We start from the raw sequence: 25,714 nt of genomic DNA on the forward strand, positions 1-25,714 counted from the left end.
AATCTAACCTGATTACATTTACACCTGGTTCAAAGGGTCTCTGTCCTTATCCATTGATATCCCATCTCTCTGTCCCACAGAAAATAAAACAAACAAACAAAAAAATATGGTAGCCATCGATGAGGCTGTGCTATTATATGAACTTCTGCTTGCTTTTCAAAGCATGGAAAAAAAAGAAGTGGTGTTCACCAAGTGGAATACCGAAGAGGAAAGCAGGGAAGAATGCCATTTTATTATGCGGCTGCTTTTATTTTAAGGTGTGGTCACTGCCACAACGGTCTAGAGGATGATCTGCAGGAATGCTGTCAAGACTGGTGGGAGAGGATACTGATGGCGACCTTTACGAATGAAGTCTGGTGGGTGTCCAAACTATATATTTCTATAAGCTTTCTTACTAGTAGCTTAGTTTGCTAACTGGCTAATGGCTGCTACCTTGCTGGTTTGGTCACATGATAATGTGTTTCCCTCCACATCATTGTTGTGTGTGGATTGAAAATGCATCCACAACCACCTCAAAAGGTGGTTTGGATGATCAGATGATGATCCATCCTCAATGCGTTTTTGGTCAAGCACTATCAGACTGCAATCCAGTCACCCAAAATGGATTTTAATTCAAGGTGTTAATGGGGTCAATGACTTACCATTCTGGGATGGAACCATGTGGCAGTCATCTTACCTGGGTCCTGTTTTGAACTGCTGTAAATGGAAACTATGGTGAAAGAGGCTTATATTGTCTTTATAATGCTTGTATTCTTTTATCAATACACAAATAGTATTATTTTTATCTAAATAATGACCATAAGAACTGTGCCTGTCTAGGATCAACCAAAAAAAAAAGATTCTAGTAGAACTTTATTATACCTCCAAAAGAACAAATGCTTTTAATCATGAAGATAATTGTGCACTGATATTACAGACAATTTTATTTTTTCAATTGCTTGAATGTAATAGGTAAGAACTGTCAACTCACTGGCAAATACTCTTAAAAATTGCTAATATCCTAAGGTACATGGCAAAAATGCCTAAATGTTTCAAATTCATAGAAAATTTAGGAATAAAGACAAACACTTCTTATTCCTAATGTTTTGTATGTATAATGTATGTTTACACTTAATTAATGGAATCAGCTGCTGAGCGGTCAGATACGTTAACATTACCAACATTTACCTTTGAATTAAGTTAGCATAAAACATTAAAACACTGTTTTATCTCTTTAACTAACATATCAGTGCTGCTGACACTTAGCAGTGCTTCAATGCCAGTAGTTGGCAATAATAAATGATAACCAGGCAAGATGGTGGAAGGTTATCCATGAGTTATGACTTAATGTTGCATATAGTCCTGCCCTACTGTTCTGTGATTGGCTAGTACTAACCACGTTGCCAACTCTGGGGCTGAAAAATTAAGCCAAAGCAGTAGTGCCAAAAATTGCAGTTCCTGTAGTGTTCACTTGAGGCTGGCTCCTAGAGTGAGTCAATCCCCACAGACCCCCATGTTAAAATGCATGACGACTGTGCAGGGATGAACTTTTATGTAATGTCAACCAATTGTTGATGTAAACAAGGCTTTAAGTTATGCATAATTAAGGGTGTGGTCACTCTGAGTGTCAGATGGGTGCCGTCCATTGACAAGCTGCCACCACAGTGACCTTGTTGTTTAGGTAATGTAACACTGGCCTAACCCCAAATTGAAAGAGTATGGGCATAGCCATTGGTATTTCATTATGTTTTCAGTTCATGAAAGTTTTCCTTAACATTTTGGTCACCTAAAAATGTCTTGTTCAGATTTTGGTTGTACAAAAAGACACTAAAGGTCAGATGTGAAATTTTTCTGGTGAGCACATTTTTGTTTCAGTGGTTTAAAGCCAGATAGCTAGCTAAAATTAGCATTAGCATTAGTATTATCACAGTTACCTATAGCTGTAAATGCTAACAAAGCAAGCAGCTAGTCTTAGGGTTATCCCCACCCTTGCGTCCAAATATTATCACTTATGGCTCAAAAAAAAAAAAAAAAAGCAAGATGGCAACAGCCAAAATGCCAAACTTTTGAGGTATCAAAACCGAAGTCTGTCACGGTGGCTAAATCTTTATCTTATACAGTCTATGGTGTTAACCCTTACCATGACCTTGCAGCCTTAATCATATGTCCATCCTCAATGTGTAAACGTGATGAGTACTAGCCAATTGCAGCATTGTAAGGTGGGACTAAGCAAAACTCAGTACACTCAGTAAAGTGCAAATTGTGATTTTAAAAGTAGTGTGATTGCATTTAAATTCAAAAGAATGATGTGAGAAGATACAAGCATACTGTAGAAAAAAAGACACCAGCAATCACCAGCTATCATCTTTAATTATCTGCTGGGTTACAATCCTCCAAATGTACAACTCATGACATTTACAACAAACACTTAAGTTTATAGTATTTTACGTAGTTACTATGGATACATCTCCACAGGCATGTGTCTTTAGAAGATCACAAATCTGATAAATAACCATTCATACCTTTAAAAAAACATAAGCGTGGGCCCAGACCAGGAAACACACCGTGGCATGTTAACAGAGTGTCGGTACAGTGTCGGACATGCTGATGTGCATGTTAGCAGAAATCCCTTTGACTAGAGGAACCAGCTGTCATTCATAAACAGAGACCTGTTGTGTTGCTGCTGTGCCGCTGGTTGAGGGTTTAAACAGCACAAATACAGTGACATCTGTGTGTCTGCATTCAGTTACCTGTTCTCAGAACATCTCAAAACTTTGCTCCGCTACACACACATACAAACTGTACACATACGTAGGAATGGTGGCTGCTTATGTTATATTGAAGAACTACACTCCCTGGTTTTCTTACAGCGCACAACAGTGCCCTGATTTTGTCATTTTTTGGGGGGCACTAGTGTGTGTTTTGACAGTAGCATCAGAGTAAATATTGAAATTAAGCTGTAGTACTCAAGTCTACTTTCTCAGTTCTTAAGGCTCATTTATACTCCCTTTATGTACGAAAATGGATAGGTCCGTTTCAAACATTGTAAACTTCCCTGCCCTCATACTTTATGTTGGCATAGATACAGCCAATAGATGGCACTAGGGGCAGGTCCAAAAGTTTTACACAACAACAAACAAGGCAACAGAGGAGGAGGCTGTAATATTGTACCTTTAAACAGAGGCAGTGTTGTAGACGGCGGTGGTCTGTGCTGCTAGTGTATGTATATATATATATCCCGACACATGAACGTAGGATACTTTTAACTATATAACCGATTTGTTCCATTCCACCATTATTTTAATGTCTTTATTGGCTCCTACAGTCAGATCTTGCTTGAACTACGCTACAGTGCCCCCACGATCTTCAGTGGTACTGCTCCGTTTCATCTGTATCCGTAAGTTTCAGAAAACATGCACAAATATGGACGAAATCAACTTAGAGTACGGACATAAGGCTCCATCTGTCTCCGGATCTAACATTGAGCATAAATGAGCCCTAAGACTCACACCTACTTTGACTTTAACTTACCTTATTCTTGGCTGCTTTTCATATGATACTTTACCATACCAAAAATATTAAAAATGATCTCCTATTGATATTTTTTTGAGATTTTTTTTCTTCCACAGTGCTACAAACAATATTTGATCTGTAGAAATCTGGGTACGCAAAGTGTCAGTCTTACTAGGCCAACTACCATGCATTGATTGGGTTTATGTTAGATTGGAAATCTTCTTAGCAACCTCTAAGATGGGGGAAAAACTGGAAGGTGGATGCGAAGTAACACAATTTAGCCTGGCCTACAAAGGTCTTTGTAATTCAAGTCAATACCCACCATGTGAAACCAAAGATTCTGTGGAAAAGACATCCTGCACCATTTTTGATCTTTCATAGTTTGTACTGACTTTAATGGAAGAGATACTTGTTCAGAATAAATTAAAAAAAATTGTTACTCTGCACCTACTTGATGTTGTTTTTCTCACCTTATGGGTCACCAAAAAGATTTATGAGTTTACAACATTTTCTTGTAAATATTTTTAATGAGCTGCTCAGTGACTGAAATGTCCAGCTTTGGGTAGACGGCAATGTGAGACTGTGATACGTAGTATGACAGTGCTAGGACAGGACTAGGGATGTCAGTTTCCGTTCATTTTGCTTTTGATAGCCCGACACCTATTAACCAGTAACCAAATGGTTAACTTCTATGGAAAAAATAAAAGCTAAAGACGTAAAATACATGCGGCCTTTCCTTTTAGTCCAGCACTTCATTCACTCAGTGAGCTTCAGCACCACATTTCAGAGGGTGAAATTTGAATGTTTTGTGATGTTAATGTCTTTAATTTCATTTTCCATGTTAGCATTTTTTTTCTTCCATATTACCATGCTCCACTGGTTAGCTAACCTTAGGCCATGCTCACTCTACTGTAAACACCACCTGAGCACCCCCTGGTTACTTTAGCTCCCGCCAGACCCAGGTGGTGCGCACTGCAGTAAACTGAATAGCAGAGGCCTTATCCTATAGATCCACATGCATGACCAGCCAAAAATATTCTCGCCAGTTAACGATTAACCGTTGACATCCCTAGTCTGCACTGAGAGAGCTCCTTAAAAAAGTCGATGATTTAACTCTTTAAGCTTTGCATTATATTTCCATTTGGATAGATAAACCATCAATTCTTAATTCTGGTCGTGACTTCAACTTGGCTGTACTCTTGGAGTCTTGGAGCTGAAGTGGACTGGACTAACAAAGGTAGACTTGTCTCAGCCCTGTTCTCCACCATGTTTGCATCACCTGCTTCTGACATAATTCTTTCTCAGCAATGGGGCGGAGACTTGAGGAGCCTCTAACTTCACTGTACAGCTGTTGGAGTGGAGGGAATGTGTGTTGGACATCTGTGGAATTAAAAATCTGATAAAATCCTTGGATCCAACTCTCAAAGAACAAAAAAAAGAGTGTACAAGACTGGAGGTGTCAGTGGAGGAGGGCAGGTTGTACTTTGGACTATGCGAGTGGTAGAGAGGTAAAATGAACACTGTCACACCTTCAACAGGACTAAAACATGCACAGTTTCTAGTCAATTTATACTCGAGCTACATGGGACACGACTGGGCACATCATGGATGGCTGCTTTTCTTAAAAATGAAAGAAAAATCACGACAGGAAACAATTTTTTTTTGTTCTTTTGTGCACATTTTTCACTGGTGGGCTACCGGCGGATGGTATCACAGCTATGGTCATAAAAGAGTGTCGTCTCTTATCTATTGCGTTAGGCTGTTTATGGTGCCTCAGCTCCTGTCTGTGGAGCTACTTGTAGCAGAAGATGCATGCACAAGTAGAGGTGGGGACCAGGGTTAGACTGATGTATCAGTTTATATATGGTGTCCAGCTTGAGACAAATCACTCCACTGACCATTTAAGGGGTGTTGGTTTGTAAAGTCTGAAATGAAATGTGCCTCTTCCTGCCATCAGGACCTGACACCCACCTAAATAAATGTCATTATTATGGCTTTCAGAGGAGAGTTTTGGTGTCCCACAGAAGTCTAAAAACAGTTTCAGAGGCTTTTTTCATCCTAACAAGGATTCAATCCCAGTGATTGAAAATATAAATGATATTAGAAAATGCTCAGATTTTATGATTTTTATATAAGCACAGAGTATTGGCGCTCTAAAACGACATCAGTCTAACCCTAGCGGAGGTGGGCGGGGTGGGGCGGAGCGTTGGGGTAGAGACATGACTATGTCTGGCTGGCAGTTAACGCGACATGGTACCTTGGCACATGACGATGGGGCACAGGGGAGAGCAGTCATGAGGTGTCATTGGGTGATCACGTGGTCAGGCAGGCATTTTGGGTGGATGGGTGTGGGTGGGGTTGGACACAGTCATTTAGCTCTGGGCAGTTAATCGCTGCTCTGTGAGCGATGCCTGGTGTGATACCGTTTTGTTTTCGTGGGCCCTCAGCTTGGACACCACGTCAATGAATGCCAGGCTCTGGACCTCTTTGTGGAGAGGCTCTGGAAAGAGAGGAAAGGGGGAAAGAATCATGAATTCTCAAATTAAAGCTCAAGTAATGGTACAGTAGTTCCCTGAGGGTCAGATTTAAAAGACCATCCTATTCTAAGTTAGATACAGAATGCTCCAAACAGGTTAGTGTCATTTATCTATGATAAATTAATTCCCCCAAAACATATGCTTACAGCAGTAATGAAAGCATGGGATAGGGATATTGGTACAAGGGATGCAGTTTGGGACAATGTTGGTGGCACCTCAACCCAAATCCTAACCCTGGCGTTTTTATTATGGTCATCTTTAATTTATACTAATTTATTATCACTGTCAATAATAGTAATTATTTATGAATGTATTTATTTATCTGGGCAACTTGAATGAATAGTTTATTAAACCCCCCCTTTTAAAACAAACAAACAAAAAAAAAAACCTAACCAATTTTACTATGTTCAATTTTAATCAAGTTTATTTTGTGTGGACTGTGTGTGTGTGTTTTTTAAGCACTTTTTTGTATTTAAAATTTTATGATCTTCTATCCCTGGGGGTCTTCTTTACATGTTCTTTTTCTTAAACCTGCACTTATTGAGCTGCCGGAACCATTTTATCATTTTCTAATCTATTCCCTCTATTTATTATTTAATTAACTGACCATATCAACATCAGGAATTGCTCGACTGTGACCGGGAGGCAGACCCCAAGGAATGGGAGGTACTTATTTAAATCTTGACGCTCCCGTTGCCTGACTGTAGTTACGCCCAGTCTCTCTTCCTCTCTCCCCTTTTTTTAATCCTTTTCAATCCTGTCTCCACTCCCCTTTAATTTATTTTTATCCTCTGAATTTTTTTTCTTTAACTCATTCTAGCCAACCCTGGCTTTTTATGGAGCTTTTATAAGCATTGTATACTCCCTTCCCTTGAGCCTGTACGACAAGCTTTGCGTCCCCTGCAAACCTAACCCTCACCCTCAAGAAACCCAAGTCACCAGTTTATACGCTTGAACTTTTGTCATAGAGCATATCTAACACCGAGAATAAGACATCAAATGGGACTGATACCTGACCCTTATTGCTCACTTTGCCCCCATGAAACTGTTGGTTCTTTTATACATGCTGTATGGTAATGTTTAGGGGTTTTAGGGGAAGGTTATAAGTACCATTGCAGAACTAACGGGGATGCAATTACCAGTGGACCTAAATGATTATTCCCAACTTTCCCTTACGGGCAGAACTCACAAAATCTGGCTGGCAGGCCTGACTGCAGCTAAGAAGATTTTAGTCCAGCATTAGAAACCCCCTTGTGATATCTCAATTATTCATTGGTTTATCTGGAACTATAATCAGCAAGAGTCAGTGATGCATGTCCAAACACGATTTTAATGTGGACAAATTTGATATCTAATTTAAAGTATCGTCTGTATAAATAAGAATGCTCTGCCTATGGGGATATTACTCTCATGTTGGTTAGTGGAAGGGAAAGGGGTGTAAAGAGGGGATGGATGGGGAGTGGGAGGTGGAGGATAGCTGGGTTAAACAGTCCAATGTAATCACAAACCAGTTGCTTCTGTTTATCTGTATATGTTGCCATAAAAAATAAGTGATAAAAAAGTAACTGTACAGTACAACATCTGAGTGATGTCATACTCACCTTTAATATGTAAATATCCAATATCACAACTAAGTTGCATTAATATCAAATTTGGAAATCTACTTGTACTTGTGTATTTATGAGACAAGTCAAGACAAGTCTACTCTCAGTTACTGTAATTCAGAGTTCAACAATAAAATGGTTAAAGCCACTGTCTCACCTGAACCCATGACTGCACAGATGAGGATCATAGAGTTGTACTTGATCTCTGGTGCGCTCCTCTCGTCTGACAGCAGCTTGTGAAGCACTGACACTAGGTTGGCTCCAACAAAGTCCTTCTCAGCTGCAACTGAGATCCACAAATACAGTCTTAGTGTGTTACCATGATAAATATGAGCAAATGTTTTCTACAGTGAGTACAAAAGAATGCTTTTACTTAGGGAACATTATAAATAATGCCAGCAAAATTCTACTTATATTCTACAAATTTTGGGGCTGAATCAAACTGCTTTCAGTGGTTTTGCAGAATGCTTTGCTGGCTGTTTAAGCTCAGTCAAGTAAAGCAGAAACTTCTAGGGCTGAAAAATGAAGCCAGTGCTTTAGTGCCAGAAACTGCAGTTCTTCTAATGGCCTAATAGAGCAGTGCTGTTAAAAACTAGCAATAGCTTTGCTGCCAATAGATGGCCAATGTAAACGTGAGGTTACTACTGCTAGCTGTCATCTCAGCTAATCAGTGAACTTGAACTCTTGACCATGTTTATGGTGTTGGTGCTTTTTGGAAACTTTTTCATGCAAATATTGAATAAATGATATGACTTGCTGTGGAGTTCATTGCACTAATGGATCATATAAGATGCCCTCCATTTTTTTCCCAGCTAATTAGCTAGCTCATTAATTAGCCTTAGGTTAGCCTGGCTGCGCTGATGATGCTAATAGGAGTCAAGCTAGCCATAGTTTTTAAACTGGCATGCACTGAAGAACAGAAGATATCTCTGTGAAGTTTTTACATAAAGGTCCACAACAGTAGTTAGCTAACGTTATGCAATGTTAACATTAAACGTACACTATGCAGGATTGTTGGTTACTGATTTTTAAACAAGGTCACCAGTGAAAGTGAAAGCAAAACCAACCCCACCTCTTGTTTGGTGTTTTGCCTCGCTATATTTGTGTTTTTCTTGTGGTGCTGTGTCTCTGGGTTGCCTGCTGCTTACAGTGTGGCACCTGGTCACTATCTTTTTAAAAAGCCACAACGTAAACTGAGTGCTGTGGGGCTAAACACTCAATCAACACCCCAAACACAGAAAATAAGATGAAATAGAAAATCCAGGCAGAGGGCGGAGTCTCTGCAGAAAAATACACCATCACACACAGTGGGTCATGAGTGATGACCAAGAGACTTCTGTATGAGTCAATACAAAATCCTGCTTAGTATCTTAAAACTGGCCTATATCTTTCATGCTACACTTGACTAGGTATGAGGCACAGCAGAACACCGGTTCAGTGGTGTGACTGTCATTCTTCAGCCTTGTATGCAGGTTAATGTTAAGTTACCCACATGTCTGACCAAACTTTATTATATTAACGCCTGTATTTCAGGAGGAATTCTGTGAAGTAACATATACTAACACCAACTATATTGAAAGTACATGTTTTAATTGTTCATATTTTGTTATGTGCAACTTAACTGAAAACTAGGCTTGTTTTATACAGTCTATGAGAGAAGCATAGCCTTGGCTAGGTTGTTGGATGTGTTTCAGCGACCAGGCTTTATTCAGCCCACCTCAGCTCCACCCACGCTTCACCTCTTAACCAACTTTTGCATCAGCTGGGAGTTAGGTGGAGTCAAGTCTGCCAAGATGGCAACAAACGGGAGCTTCCTATGGAGCTTATAAAAGGCTCTTGAGAAACATATGGCTGACGTTCACAGACTACGTCCAATATTTATACTGTCTATGAGTCAAATATTTTCATCATTTTTGAAGAATTAAAAGAATCACATGTTTAGTCCATTACATTTAACCCTCAAAAGGCTCCAAAGAGATGAAGTGTGTATTGTCAGCTTTTCATTTTTGAACACAACAAAAATGAAAAGCTGAGGCGAGTGTTTGTGAAAGTATGCTTTGGATTCATCATTCTTCTGTATTGAATAAAAAGTACACAAAGAATTCAGTTTAAGTGAATCACAGCTACCAAAACAACAATAAAAAGTCTGACTGATTCACTCTAGGCCTGTTGCGATATGCGATAAGCCGGTTAATTGCACGGTAAATTTAAAGGGAGATGGTAACTTTTCCGGCCGCGATTAATTGCCATATTCATGTGTGTTTGTTTTCCTCGTCTCTCTCCAGTAAAGCCACGGGATTTATTTATTTATATTTATCATTTATATTTATTTATACATTGTTTTTAGTTGTTTTTTTTCTAGTGCAATTTTTGATAAGAGACTGAGAGTCTCTTATCAAAAATTGTTTTTGTTGTTTTTGGTTGTCTGATTATTTTTTTTTCTGTTACAGTGCACTTTTTGCTAACAGGGACTGAGAGTCTATTTTTTTTTATTTATAAGGTCTTTATTTATTTTGGTATTTTTATGTGTTATTTTGGATATATAATTTTTTTTTTTTGCATTCCTAAATATTCTTGTTAAATAAATGTTTATTTCTCTTTAAAAGAGTGTACTTGCATCATTATGCCTTTATTATCATTATGTAAGTTTAAAAAATGGTCTAAAAACAGCAAAATTACAACAATAATAAAAATGGTCTTAAAAGCACAATATTACGCAATATTATCGCTTATTGCAATAATTTCTGACGCAATTAATCGCCCAGCAAAATTTGTTATCGTGACGGGCCTAATTCACTCTTACTCTTACCTAAATCCAGCGCTGCTATGAGACCCAGAGCCACCAGTGCTTCATTCTGCATAATCATGTGCTCACTAGTTGCCATGGTAACTAAGTGCTTGACTCCTCCTCCCTGGATGACAGTTCTGACGACTTCCTGAAAATGATAAAGATAAGCAATAAATCAATCATGTTAATAAACCAATCCTGACACATACTTTTAAAATGTATAACTATTGAGCTTTCAGTACAAGGATCATAATCACACCACCATTTGTTTTTAATGTCAGACTGTGTACACTTTGAAAGAAAAAATAACACAGCCAAACTGCAAGAACTAACTTTCTATTGTCTTTTGAGCATCAGTATGTACCTTTCCCTTTCACCTCACAAAAGGCCTTTTAACACTGCATATCCTCAGCCCTGGGCTAAGAATAGCCCTGGGCTAACTTGCGTTTTGCAGATGGCAAAATCTTTTTTTAAAAAATAAAAGCTTGCTGCACCTTTTTATTGTTGCAAAGCAACCACGCCATCACCTCCTTACCCTAACCTTCCTGTGTAATAATTCTACTGTTTATTTTGGCTAGCTAAAACTATGTTCTTATTTTCACAGTAATTAGTATCTCATTCCTAAAATGGACAAGCAGTGGGTACTTGCTGTAGCTCCAGTTCAGGGTAAGAGGCTGTCAGCAAATGGTTTGTTGGACACAGGGAAATACCTGTTGTTTTCTATTGAAATGGTGCTAACTGTGGTTTGTAAAGTTGTATAGCTCTGGGTATTCACCAATCGCTACCACCAGTTTCTCCTCCATTGTTCACTAACTGCAAATGCAGTGTTAGCTGAGATGAATGACAACGGGAGGCTAGCGCTTTGCCTTTCTTCATTGAGATACATTTTCATTGAAAACATAAATCTGCTCCGTTTTTCTGATAATAGCCTTTTTCATTCAAACACATCCAGTCTTAATAGATTAAATATGTCTTTACTCTGACACACACACACCGACCCTCAAAGCGGGAGAGACCGGTGCCGGCCGGCCGTCTCTCTGGCATTGTGTAGAAGTATTTGCCCACCTTGAATAATGTTCCCCTCCGGCTAAAACTGTGTTGTTTCCCGCAGCATCACCTCCACGATTGGGGATATGTTTATGCGTAGCAAAGCTAACTGCTTGCGGTTGGGGTTAGGGGTGAGGAAGGGTGCACATTACGTCCCCTCCCCGCGAACCGGCACCGGGCCCGGAGGGCAAGCCCGGCCGCTCACAAGCCATCTCTTCCTGCAGCTCCACGAGCTGCAAAGGCTCGGATTGTCCGGGCTCTGGAGCTGGTCAACCTGATTCAAGTGCTGCTGGGAGCCCGTCGGAGGCAGAGCCTCCGCTGGGTCGCCGCCGAGTGGTTCAGCCAGTTTATGATCTGTATTTTCTAAACAGCAGACTAGAAAGCTGTTTGTTGGCTCAGACTCAAAGAGGCAGATTTAGCTGGAGCAGAAAGGTTTTGTTGCGCTGCCACTGGGGGGCGGGATGAGACAACTGACGGATGATTTACATTGGTTTGGAATTTATTGCGTAATAAATCTCAGAGATAACCACGGCCAAATCAAACCCAATTTCAAGAATGTACAAAAACTTAAAAGACAGATATTTCGAGTTTGGATGGAAACTGATTTCTAATTGTTTTTACATGTTTAATATTATGTACATAAGACCCTAAATTACATAGTTACAAGGCTATTGTGGATTTGGGTTTCCAGAGGCTTTAACTCCAGGAGTTCACAGCACTCTGGCAAAAACACCAGATGCCTGGAGCGCAGAAATGTAAGACATGTAGCAACACAAAAACAGCGCACAAAAAGATTCTTTCTCAAAAATTACAAAAAGCTGCCCCCAGCTGCTAAAACACTTTCTGTGTGATTGGGGCCTGAGCCCTTTTTTACACACACATTGTTAACCCAGGTGTACTGAACACCAGGAGGATATGATCCACACGAAGTTCTACTAGCTGTTTACATTTAAGCAATATCACACGAGAGGGAGTGATGTTGTACTGTATATTGTCACAGCTGTGATTCAGTCGCCGAAGACAATTACAGACGTGACGATATACAGTACAACATCACAACCTTGAGTGTGATATTGCTTTTATACAACAGTTCAACAACAGCTTAAACAGCAATGCTGAGTCAGGAAATGTTAACAAAAGGTGATGGAATAATTTATTTAAGTATGTTATGTAGCTCTGCGAAAAAAAAAAAAAAAAAAAACAGTTCCTCCGTTCTCTGTTGCCAGGCAACGTGGCACACATGCCAGGAACTCACAAGCTACTTTGTATTTACATTGATCTGCAACTGTGTAACTTCGGCCAGTTCAGCTGATGAAACGTTGCCAAACCTGGATGTTGGCACAGCCGGATTCAGCTTCCACTCTCCCTCATCCTCATCAGATGATCATTGATAATTCCTGACCGCGTTTGCCTCACTTTTGCTCCTCTCCAGTTTGTCGAGGTCGGCTGATGTTACACAAACACACCTGCCTGGAAGTGTCCTGGCTTTCCTTTTCCTTGTCCTCTCCTGACGACCACTCATAATTTAATTCAAATGTAATTTTGGGGAAAATATCCATCTTCTTGGTGTAACGCTATAGTGTCAGTTTGCGTCAATGTAGCGAGTGTGACAGTTGGTTAATTAACGGTTGTATTTCTATATTTGTAACACCTGTGAGCAGAGTGATTTTTCTGTTACAAGTCCCAGTGATGTTATACTCTGGGAATGCCTCTCATCCAATCAAATTACTCGGTCGGAACCAACTAGAATAACGCATAACTACTCTTTAAAAGCAAGCACTGAGCGGCAAAAAATACATCAACTCATTCATTAACTGCAGCACTACTCATGTGATTTACACTCTCAAATGTCCGTGCAGGTTGGTCTATGTGGGCATACCAAACACCCACTAAAGGCACGGATTGCAGAACATAAGGCTGCCATCCGCAACAAGAATATGGACTATGCAGTAGCGAGACATTATGTGCAGGCCAATCATGGTTCTTGCGCATCTCTGCGGTTCTGTGGCATTGACACCCCCCCCCCCCCAAATGAGGGAGGAGATATCGCTAACAAACTCCTTAAAAGGGAAGCCCACTGGATTTACACTCTGAACACAGTTCAACCACACGGACTTAATGATGAGCTGAGCCTGTCATGTTTTCTTTAAGTTTCTATAGCCTGTTTCTATTATGTGTCCAGATCTAACAGGTGGATTGTTTGTATGATTGTGTTTATTATCCATTCCCTGTTATTTCTCATGACTGCCATTTTGTCATAACCCTATTTTTTGTGAATGAGTGCCACTATGGTATTGGCAGATTCAAATTATCTCTCAACCAATGAGAGACAGCCCTCTTGAGTAGCAGGTTGTTTATTCTGCCTGAACTGTCTGTACCTGTTTGACTCTGATGAAGACGCTGTGCGTCGAAACGTTAGTCGTTTTGCACCCTCATTAAACTTTTAATTGCATCGAGTGCTCCAGTTTTCTTCCTTTGGGTTCAGTCTTTTTTGAAGTGACCCATCGGATATTGTTTAAAGAATGTTATTTCTTCATAATGGAGGATATAAAGGAATAAAATTTACAAATATTGGCGGGGCCTTTACAACTGCAGAGGGTACAAGCTTCATTTGAAACATACTACATTAGAAACAGGCCTTTATTTAAAGACACAGACCTTTAGTTCTATTCCCTCTGTATTTTAATGTTTTAATCTTAATCCGCTCCCATCGTTTCAAAACTTGACTCCTCCTGTTTCCGTTTGAATTTAAAAGCCCCTTATTGTTTCGGCAGAGAGAATCCCTTCATTTTCTAAAAAGGCTTTTATTGTGCAACATTTGCAGGAACTTGTTGTGAAGAATGACAGAGGGTGTGCAGTGACTTGCACGGTTTTAATGTGGTGCTTCAAATGTAGCTCCTGCTATGTGGTGGCAATTTTTATGTTACGACAATAACATTTTGGCTGGGACATAAAACAATACAGTGACTAAAATAAAAGTAATAGGACAGGAATAATCCAATGACATCACACACGTCATGAAAGAGGATCAGCAATGATTGGTCATGGACCAACATGTAGTCTATCATGTCTGTCGGCCAAGTCACGGCAAGATTTTATGACTCTACAATTGGATAATCTGACATAGTGACTGGAACAGACATACAAAAACTGTTGTGTAGTCTGAATCCAGCACAAGTCTTTTTTCAGACATGATACTGTCTTAAGTTAGCTAGCTTGCTAGGTACCTCTGGTTTCAGTTAGTAGTCGCATGCATGTATTGATGACGTGACAAAAGTTGTGTGATTTGACAACAAAACCGGGATGCAAATTAGATCTGTTTCACACTGGTAGCATTTTGCCCTGTGTTTAGTTGATTTTCAGACAACAAGCCCACAAATTCGAGGCTGACTCTGCTGTGAAGCAGTGCTGGAGTGCACTCTGGCACAACTCATAAAACTGGGACCGCTGTTGGAAAATACTGTTCAGTTATTTAGAATACTGCACTCTCAGAACAGCAGAGCGCCCTCTGGGCACTCTGGGGAGATGAAGCAGCAGAGAGCTGAGCAGAGTCAATGTGTGATTAACTTAACCGTTTCTTAATTTGTGTAGAAATACAACGCTCTGTTTCTTCAAACAACAGGGCTCTCATTTTAGTGTATAGCGTCAGATTGGATTAACGAATGCACCCAGGGTTAGTCCATTTAGACTGTGCCAGTGTGAAAGCTTTCTTAGCTCCAGGCTAAGGGAGCTGTTAGCCACAGTATCCTTACCTATCGTCTCTCTCCACCCTCTGCTCTATATCAATTACAGACTACAGGAATAATTATCACCTACTAAAGACCTAAGAGCACTGTGTGTCTGACCTTGGACTTGCTGTGTCGAATGAGGGCTGACAGGAGCCTGTTGGACTCGCCCATCACTCCCGCGTGATCTTTGGCTTCACACCACTCCACTAGCCTCTCCACCAGTTTCCCATTAGTTCCCAGCTGGTCTGCAGCTTCAGCTGAAAGAACACACACCACACAACATTATTGTCATTTATTCTGTTAACTCACACCAAAGGCCAGTCAAGATCTTAAGATTAAGATTTTTCTGATATTCTGTACACAAATATACCCAACTATATTTGAACTGGTTAAGTCTCATGTTTTAAAAAAGCTCAGATGGAGGGTAGGGTTTTGGATTTGAAGCAAACGCAGATTTTTTTTTCCTCCAGTTAGCTGAACCACATTTTTATTTCCCAGAGATGATGAATATTTTCTGTATATGAAACCATCTGCCCACTGTCAAGAGCAGCAGTTACTGAATTTGTGTCTTTATGACTCAGAATCAAGGCTGCAACAGTACGAATCTCTTGATTATCATACCACAGCTGAAATGGAGCTCTGGAGAAAAATTCTTTATATTCACTTGCAATATCTTTCACAGGGACTTCAGACTTTATCAACTGGTATGTGTAACCTGACGCCTTACCAAGATATTCCTTTGAATTAAGAACTGCTTCACAGTTTCCAGTCTGTTGATATATATTTGCTGTGCTGATTTTTTATGGAATTTGGCACTAAGATTAAAAGGACTGATCAGATCTCTACCCTGTGTGTCGATGAGCATACGTAACGTCCCCAGGAGTTTAAACTGGACTGGAGGCATCTCTGATTGCAGAAACTTCAACACCACGTCTGCTACTCCAGCGGACAGCATCTTGGATTTGTTTACCACTGCAGAGAGAAACAAGGCACATTTAAACACAGAAGCAAAGACTGCCAGTGATTATCATTCTTTGTTGTTTGTAGATGTATTTGACTAGGGATGCACAATATTGGCTTTTTGGCTGATACCCGATATGCCAATATGTAACAACTCATTTGACCCATAACTAATATTAATATTGATATACCCAATTTTTTCCCCAACTAACTCAAGCGGTCACCAAGTCTCTATAGTGGCATCAATATCATATATGCATGCATACTCTTACCATGATGGCCCACCAGCAGATGGAAACATGAAATACAATACTTTTCAATGTATGTAATATTCATTCATTGGGCAAAATAGGAAAAATTATGTTGGCTGATTCTGATAGTTCATTTTACAACCAATTTTGACCAACACCAATGACATGCTGTATAATTGTGCATGCATTCTTCCTTCACCGTGGAGGCATACAAGAAAAAAGTTTGCTTCAAAAATTCAAAGTAACATGTGTTGAGTATAGGGCTGCGCTAACCCATTCAATGAAACTTTAATAGAGCGTGTACCCAGTCAGACGTAGATCCTGGGTCAGGCATTAGTTACTAGGTAACCGAGCAGACCTTTAGTTGACACAGATTCTGGTGTGTGTGCTAGCTCATCCAAGCGTGTATGATGTGTCAGCTCACCAGGTATGGCCAGGTTCCGCAGGGCGCTCAGTGCTGCATGCTGGACAGTGACGTTGCCTTCCTCAACGTGCCGATCCAACAGCTCCAAAAGCTTTTGCACAATACCAGTGTCCACCATGTGGATGCAATTCCCATCTACACTCAAGTACAACAAGAAAAAATACACCTTGATGTTGTGTCAGATACTGACCAGTGCTGAGTTTTACAGTTTAATTACCATCAGGTGTAATTAACCCTATGGGCCTGAACGACGCAAAGTGCGTCCAAATTCACACCTGTTTTTCTCTATGGATTTTCTCCGCAACTGTGAAATCATATTCAAGCATTTCACGTGAAACAGCAGAGCTTTCTGACAAGACCAAGCACTTGTCGGTAGTCCAATGTTTTCACAATGAGAAAAAAAAAAAAAAAAAGAAGTTAAAAAAAAGCTACTAAGAAAGCTAAAATTAACCAAGATTTCATACAGCTTTGCGCGCACACATTACTTTTGGACGTATTACTAGCAAATGCAGGGTCGCACAGAAATGCCACGCATATCACATGAAAGTGTGCTCATTGTGCTGTCATCCCATCATGCTATAAATACAGATCAATTGTCTACAAAATAAAAACGAATTTCTTTACAATCCATTATACAGATCTTGTTATCAGTCAGTGAGAAATAATATTATTACTATTTTTCTGTTATCTCAGATGTAAATATTGCATGTTTTTTTTCAAATAAAACCAGTTCTTGACTTGTGAATGAGTCAATGGAATTTCTTGCAATAATGAAAAAATACTGGCAATCATGTCCACCTGGCACAAACCACATGTTTTGGACAGCTGTGAAGTGACAGAATGTCCCAGCATCATGGTTCTTATATTGCCAGATTCCAAAGAGTCTCCCCTCTTCATATATGGCAGAATATGTCTTTTTCCAACTTGCTATGGTGAGATACATGTAGAAATGTAAGAATTTAGTAACACAGATTTTTTTTTCCTCATTGATATTAAAATTAATATAAAATACAGGCACATGGAAGGACATGTAATGATGGCAAATCTGGATAGCCCAGTTTGTTCTGAAAAAACAAACAAACAAACAAACAAGATATAGCATGTGTATGTACCCTTTACCCTTTATGTGATATGAGCTTAAAAGTAAAGGCAGTAAAAATACCCCAAAAATGCTTGGGGCCCAAAGGGTTAATACTGTAACTTAATATATCAACAGTAGTAATGTTACCAGTAAATCGTCAATTTTATATTTTAAACATCTTGAATAAAGTTTAATCATCCAAAATCTTCTGTGCATCCAATCTCTATGACTCTCACGAAAAATATAAGTAACTTCAACTACATCAATATTTAAATGTATATCAACCGTTATTTTGCTGCTGCAACATCTACGTTCCTAAAAGGATGATAAATATTTTGGTTGGTAACTTTCCTTTGGAACCTCATCTTGCCTTAGAGTGAGGTAAAACTTACCATTGCGAGCAAAGTTAGCTATGGCCAGAGCCCCAGCAAGCTGCAGCTGATGGTTATGAGATGGTATCCAGGACAGGACCCTCTGGAAGACGCTGCCTTTTCCTCCCTCAAACAGCTTCTGCATGGACTCATCTACACAACACAAGGATGATACAGTGGGTTACTGTCCGAATGGGCATTTGCCCAGGGCCGCACTTTGTTACGATGTTACATGACAACGCCTGAACGCAACACAGGCTCCACTGTGTGTTCAGTGCTGTGCTGCGCTGCTGTTACACACTGTCCATAACAATAACTATGTCAGGTAACAAACTGCATCGGGTCGTTTTCAGTCAGGTAAATGCGGCCCGAACCGCACTCTAGTGTGTGTGTGTGTGTGTGTCTGTGCGTGCGTGCGTGCGTACGTGTGTGTGTGTGTGTGTGTGTGTGTGTGTGTGTGTGCACGCACTGGGGCAGAACTCTGCCGTGCGAGATACAGAGAGCAGAGGAGAATTGTAAATGTGACCATGAGACAGAAATGACATGCCTTCAAGATAAATAACATAAGAATATTTAGTTTGTTTAATAAAAGGACAAGGTATAGATCTGTTCTACAGGAAGGTAACCTTAAATGACTTCTGTTGTGATCTGGTGCTATATAGAAAATTCAATTAAATACAATTAACGTGACCTTCAAGGGGGGCTGGGGGGTACCGCTGGAGGGGGTTGGAAGAACACTGCTTGTGGTTCTCAGTTCGGAGGACAATTAATAAAACCTTGTAGTTGTTGCCTAATGCTGTGTGCAGCCAGTGGTGCAGCAGGTGCTCAGTGGACTCTTTCTGCCCTGTGTTTCATCTCTCAGGCTACGTTAAAGGGATAGTGCACCCAAAAATGAAAATTCAGCCATTATCTACTCACCCATATGCCGATGGAGGCTCAGGTGAAGTTCTCACAACGCTTGCGGAGATCCCAGGGGAGAGGGGGTAGCAACAAAACTCCACGCAAGACTCTTGCGCGAGACCGTGAGATGGGCACAGCGTTCATGTGTGTTCACGTGTTTTCGCTGGTCTCGCGCACACATGAACGCGGTGCACAGAGAGGCAGTTAGAGCTGCAGGCTACAATGAAGCCTCCATTAGGTGGAGTTTTGTTGCTACCCCCTCTCCCCTTGGATCTCCGCAAGTGTTGTGAAGACTCTAAAACTTCACCTAATCCATAGTTTCTGGCTGTGAAATGATTTAACTGAACACATCCCAGCCTCAACAAGACATAAGGTCGCTTCTTCCAAACACGGGTAGCACTGCTCTGCAGCCACCTCTGAAGGGCATATTGCAGTGATCCACAGCAGGAACAGCCAGCAGTTCACATTCTCACTGTCACACCAGTCCTTATTCACCATAAAGCACATGCCTCCTCTGCTTCTCTCCCAGGATCCTCTGCTCTATCAGATTGTCATACGGAAAGAGAGCCTCCTGGTTGAATGGTGCTATCCCTTTTTTGGTGAATCAAAGGGACATCACAGTTCCTGATATCCTGATGGAAAATGATCATCCATTTCATTTTCAAACACCTATAAAATGGCTAGTAGGATGTTAGCTCAGTTGGTGTCCGTTCTTCTCCATTTTTTCCTCAATGTTTACTAATGCTTACTTTTAAAAAAAACTCGACCTGGCTGGCGAGCAGCTAGCTAGCAGAAGTTGTATTGGCAGAAGAAGAGTTTATAGACTGGTTAGTTGATGTCCTCATCTCGATGAGAGACTCGCAGTTACACACCACAACCGCCCACAGCTAACCACATTAAGCACCATCAACACTTGCAAAATAAACAATAGAAGATAAATTTAGCACAAATTTAGCGAAACTGATAAAGAGGTGACTGGAAATGTCCACATCTATGGCATTTCCTATTGCATAAATTAGCCTAGTGGCTAGCTGACTTTTTTCTACTCTTAAGGCCAGGATAAATCACACATTAGACTTTAATGCTATTTTGTGGGGGCTTTATTGTCTTTATTATTTCTTGTTTCTTATCTTTGAAATGAAAAGTAAATAAAACCTTTGTTTCCACTGAGGGAAACTGTTGTTAGCCACTATTAGCCACTATAGCAGCATGCCATATATTAAGTCACAAACAGATTTTTCCCATCAGGACATAACAGAAAACTGTAACAGCAGTCAATTAACAGTATGGCTGTAAACGAAAGCCCTCCTGAGGATATAGGACTGTTGGCGGCCACAGCTTTGTCAGCGCCTACTGATTTCGAAAGAGCAGCGTCCAATGGGGAAACACCAGCACTTAGGTCATCACTCACTCTGACCAATGGTGTAACTTCATCGCTCACTTACAGACTTTAGCATTTACAGGACTGGCCTCATATTCTGCAGTCCAGACAGAAAAATATTACATAATCTGATCCTGGCATTGGATGATGGCCAAAACATTGTTACAAAGTGCACACTACATTCAGTGTCTACATACTAATAAAGACGATAGACAGAATGTAGCTGACCATCTTCCAGTCCATTAAGTGCTAGTGGAACATGTGAATGAATTATTGCTTAATGGCTCATTAGATGTGTGAACTGTGGCACAGTGCTGCTTAACATACAAGAATCAAAAGCATGACCACCATTAGGTGAACTGATGGGTCGAATCAGAGTAGGGGCAGAGTCCCCTATGTATATTTATAACACACATGTTCAGGTCTATTAATACTCGACAACAGCGCTGGACAGACGACTGCACATCTATATTTATGGTCACATATATATCCATCTATACATCCATTCTCTAACTGCTTGTCCTCTTGTGGGTTGCGGGGGGGGCTGGAGCCTATCCCAGCTGACATCGGACGAGAGGCAGGGTACACCCTGGACAGGTCGTCAGACTATCACAGGGCTGACACATAGAGACAGACAATCATTCACACCTACGGACAATTTAGAGTCACCAATTAACCTAGTCCCCAATCTGCATGTCTTTGGACTGTGGGAAGAAGCTGGAGTACCCGGAGAAATCCCACATTGACATGGGGAGAACATGCAAACTCCGCACAGAAGGCTCCCACACCCGGGATCGAACCAGGAACCCTCTTGCTGTGAGGTGACAGTGCTAGCCACCACACCACTGTGCCACCCACATATATATATTTGTATAGGTTATAATAAATGCAGGGATAATCTTTCCTCTGATGACCTTGCACATTTGGCTGCAGGGATGTGTGCTGCAACAGAAGTATGAATTTTTAATTACTGTTACACAAGCTTTTTTTTTAGTTCACATTCGGGGAGAATTTGAATATGCTGCTTGTGGACACAGTGTGCTCTGCAACTGGATTAATGTATATTTTGAATATTTTAAAATACATTTTGCTGTTAAATATTTTATGACAGAACACAATGTGATACTAAAACACCTTGTTAGTAGATAACCCTGGCCCCATGTGTTGGACTGGCCCCGAAGTGTTTACTGTTTACTAAAGCAAGCACACACACACGCGAACGCGGTGCCCATGTCTCACGGTCTCGCACAAGCGCGCACACATGAACGCGGTGCACAGAGAGGCAGTTAGAGCTACAGGCTACAATGAGGCTAAAAACAGAGCTCAAATGACGTTTTTCCAAACAACTTTTTATGTCGGGGCTTCAGGACACTTAGATCACTATAGACGAGCAGTATGGAGATATTTTGTGGTTTCAATTATGTGTTTTTGGACGTTTGAATCTGGAGTGCCATAAGCCCCCATTAGATGGAGTTTTGTTGCTACCTCCTCTCCCCTTGGATCTCCACAAGTGTTGTGAGGACTCTAAAACTTCACCTGAGCCTCCATCGGCATGAGGGTGAGTAGATAATGGGTGAATTTTCATGTTGGCTGCACTGTCCCTTGAACAGGTGTGTAAATCCAGGGTAACTAGCAGCTACCGCTCACTCATGACAGAGTCACAGGATGTGTGTGTGTGTGGGGGGGGGGGCTAGCTCTGTTGTGATTGATAACATTGTTGAACGTAAACAGAAGTGACGCCCAACGGTGCTTAGCATGCCTTTAAGTGGTGATACTCTATCAATACACAGAAGGTGAAATCAATCTTCTATCATATACATTATTAATTTTTGCAAATACACACACACACACACACAAAGGCTTTTGTTGTTGTTACATGCTAAAAAACACAGGAACCCAGGTATGTGACTCTGTCCTGATGTTTTTTTCAACGACACAGCCAAACCTAAGCTCTACAGAGAGGTGAAGCATAAACTTGACGAATCTATGAGTACAGCAGGAAGGGTGGCATTATCTTGTGACACCTGGACTTCAAGATCAGTGGATTCATATGTGATTATAATGGCATATTATCTCACAGAGGACTGGCGACTGCTGTCTCACATTTTCCAAGCTAGAGCAGTACATGAAAGTCACATCAGAGCAAACATTGCAGACCTCATGCAAAATGCAGCACAAGAATGGAGGACTGTGGTTGTAACAGACAACACTTCTAACATGGGTGTTGCCATTCAGTTAGTGGGATTTTGCATGTGAAGTGTTTTTCACTCATGCTCTTAATCTGGCCTCACAGAGGGCGTTAAATCCGCCAACAGTTCAGTTTGTCAGGTGTATGCAGCATTTCTGACAGGTTTTATGATGGTGCTGGTCAGTCTGTCTGCTTTGCATCACATTTTGCTGCAATAAAAATGATTTAAGTCAATGAACAGACTGAAAACTTTATCTTATGAGATAAAACTGATGTTGACAAAGTTTTCCTTTGGGAAAATAATTTGCAGTTGGAAAAAAAGGTAATAAATAGCAATATATTTTACTGCAATACTTAGTATATAGTAATAATATTGTATTGTGACCTAAGTATTGTGATAATATCGTATTGTAGGTCCACTGGTGATTCCCACCCCTAGTGTTTACCTCCCAGCAGGAGTAGAACCATGAGGTCTGAGGCAGTCTTGAGCTGGGCAATGTCCTCCTCCCTCTCTCCGTCCACAGTCTGAGCCACCACTTCCAGGAGACACTCCACCAAGCCCGCCTCCACCAGCTGGAGCTTTATCACATCTGGCAGAGGAAGGAGGATAAGACGCTGAGAGAGGACTGAAACACACACTGCTGCTGCAATGCAGTGGTGCATCATATGATATGCATCATATGACGCAGTTAACACACATATGGGAATCTTCACAGCCACACACACAGACCTGACTGCACAGCATGTGAAGCATAAAAATGAAATTTTGGTTAGTTAGTCAAGCTTTACTTAGTCAGGATGTCTCATTAGCCAAGTTTCCATCCAAATACAACACAAATTCTAACCAAGTTTACAGAAAATCAATTTCAGTCCACTACCTTAATGTGAATATTACATGAATATTACATGCATTGAGATAAAGAGCTGGTGGAGCTGATTTTCCAGTCACATGCCATTAAATTGCAGAAAAAGTGGGAACAACAAGATGACATCATTAAAAGAGCTTAGGTCAAACCTCAGATGATGGAAAACCATGTGGAAATATGACTTCTGTTTGTTTGGTTATTCATTTGAGGATTGTTTCAGTCTCCTCATCACTTCAACCATATCTAATGTTTTATTCTGATGCAAATTTAAGTCTCTTCAGTGAATTGGAAGCTGTACTTAGTTTTAGTCGCTTGCTTCATATATGTCAGATTTATTCAATAAGTCTGTGTCCATGCTGCATTTATTGTTGCAACAGACTTTTTCACCTCTGCCAAACATAAAAACTTTTTTTGCAATATTTGAGTTTTTTCCAGATTTTCAGCATTTCTATCCAACTGTCTTTGTGACCACACTGAATATGCAATCCAGCAGTGGTGAAATGTAACTGAGTGCTTGAGGTACTTACACTTTAAGTGTTGCTTAAATGTTACTGGATCCATAATAACGATCTCATATTAAGATATCAGACTGACAAGGGCAATTCTGCATAATGCATACTTTTACTGTTGATTCATTAAGTAAATTTTGTTGCAAATACTTCTGTCCTTTAACTTAAGTCAAATTTACCATACAGGACTATTACTGTTAACTCACCTAGCACAACTAAGCTAGCTAACATTGCAGCTCAACCGTGGAGGAGGCTATTCATGTTTACATATCACGCTGTCAGGAGCAGGAGCCTCTCATCTATGAGTACATGCACGCTTCCTTCTGTTTACATTTTTGCTGGTATCCCGTGTAGTTGTTCAGCAGATAAGAACATCAACAGCCAAAATGTGCAGTCTGAAAAATGCCAATTAAACATAGCCTAATATTATGTGATCTACAAGATATGTTGCCAAGACAACTTACATATAAATAAATACTATGCAGACCAGGGGTCGCGTTAACTGGATATTCTCGGATTTTTTTTTTACAACAATGACCAGAAAATCTGAAGGCCGTCGGTCATTTGACCGGTTGCAATTACCACCCCTGCCCACTTGGCGGCGGAGTGCACAGTCAGTGGTTTAAGTGGCTGTCGTTTTCACACTGCAGAGAAAAAGTCATTCATCTGCTACATGTAGCGTTGTTAATATAACGGGCTGGACACACCAGATGCGTTAGTGCCGCAGAAGTCCTGCGAGTATATTCGCAGGCGTTTGACTGTCCACACAGGCAGTGCATTTCTACTGCGCTCTCCGTGCCGGTTAAACATCGACTTCACTTGTCTGTTCCCGTCAGTACTCGTTTTTTCACTTCAACAGGTCATTTTAAACATGGGTAAGTCCATATTTTAATCGTTTTTTATAACGTAGTAAGATAATGACAATTTGTCATTGCATGTCCATGTATTGAGCGTGTTGGATTAACACTGAATGAATAGGGCATATTGTTCTGACCATTTTATTTATGTAGTCTGTAGGCTCGGTGACACAAAATTAAAACTGTAGTGAAGTGATTATGGTATTGAAAAATGTGTTCGGTTATGCACTGTTGTGTTATTTTAAATTATAAACATGGTATTCCCTCACGTTCCTCAGTGCATGCTGTTGTTTTTATTTTGAAAATTGGCCGGATTCTCTCATCTTTTCTGTGTCCGGCTTCCTGTTTGGTACGATCCGCTCTATCCAGCTTGACAGAAGCGCTCGCGGTTCGCGTGTAGACCAGACGCCGAACTGAAGCACTGCGGTGTGTGGATGTCTGTTCATCTTTTCGTTCATGTCCTTATTAATGTACACTTTATAACTTGCTTGTTGGATTTATTAAAAACGAACGAATAAAAACTAAATGTCTTTGAATATCTTTATTATAATTTAAAAACGAAAATTAAAATGACCGGTAAAAATAGATTATGACCAGATTTTTACAACCCTGTTGGTCAAAATGACGGGCGACGAAAAAGTCTAGCACAACCTCTGATGCAGACCAAATGTCATTGATCTATGTATCCACTCCCTTTAGTGTCCACACACCTTCTCATTCTACATATACA

At 40.5% G+C, this 25,714-nt stretch overlaps 1 protein-coding gene across 2 annotated transcripts in view; it reads right to left on the minus strand.

The window, feature by feature from the left end:
* Positions 1 to 2,330: 2,330 nt before the first annotated feature.
* rap1gds1 (RAP1, GTP-GDP dissociation stimulator 1) overlaps positions 2,331 to 25,714 on the minus strand; it is a 59,202-nt gene continuing 35,818 nt past the window's right edge. For both annotated transcript variants that reach the window (XM_049568841.1, XM_049568840.1), the window contains 8 exons: positions 23,199 to 23,342; positions 18,305 to 18,436; positions 16,832 to 16,966; positions 16,043 to 16,168; positions 15,314 to 15,453; positions 10,443 to 10,569; positions 7,791 to 7,919; positions 2,331 to 5,992 (listed from right to left, as the gene is read on the minus strand). In XM_049568841.1, coding sequence (XP_049424798.1) covers positions 5,865 to 5,992; positions 7,791 to 7,919; positions 10,443 to 10,569; positions 15,314 to 15,453; positions 16,043 to 16,168; positions 16,832 to 16,966; positions 18,305 to 18,436; positions 23,199 to 23,342 — 1,061 coding nt within the window. In that variant the 3' untranslated portion in view covers positions 2,331 to 5,864. The remainder of the gene's footprint in view (positions 5,993 to 7,790; positions 7,920 to 10,442; positions 10,570 to 15,313; positions 15,454 to 16,042; positions 16,169 to 16,831; positions 16,967 to 18,304; positions 18,437 to 23,198; positions 23,343 to 25,714) is intronic.

The sequence above is a fragment of the Epinephelus fuscoguttatus genome, linkage group LG23 (genome assembly GCF_011397635.1).
Source record: "Epinephelus fuscoguttatus linkage group LG23, E.fuscoguttatus.final_Chr_v1".
Classification (NCBI taxonomy): Eukaryota; Metazoa; Chordata; class Actinopteri; order Perciformes; family Serranidae; genus Epinephelus; species Epinephelus fuscoguttatus.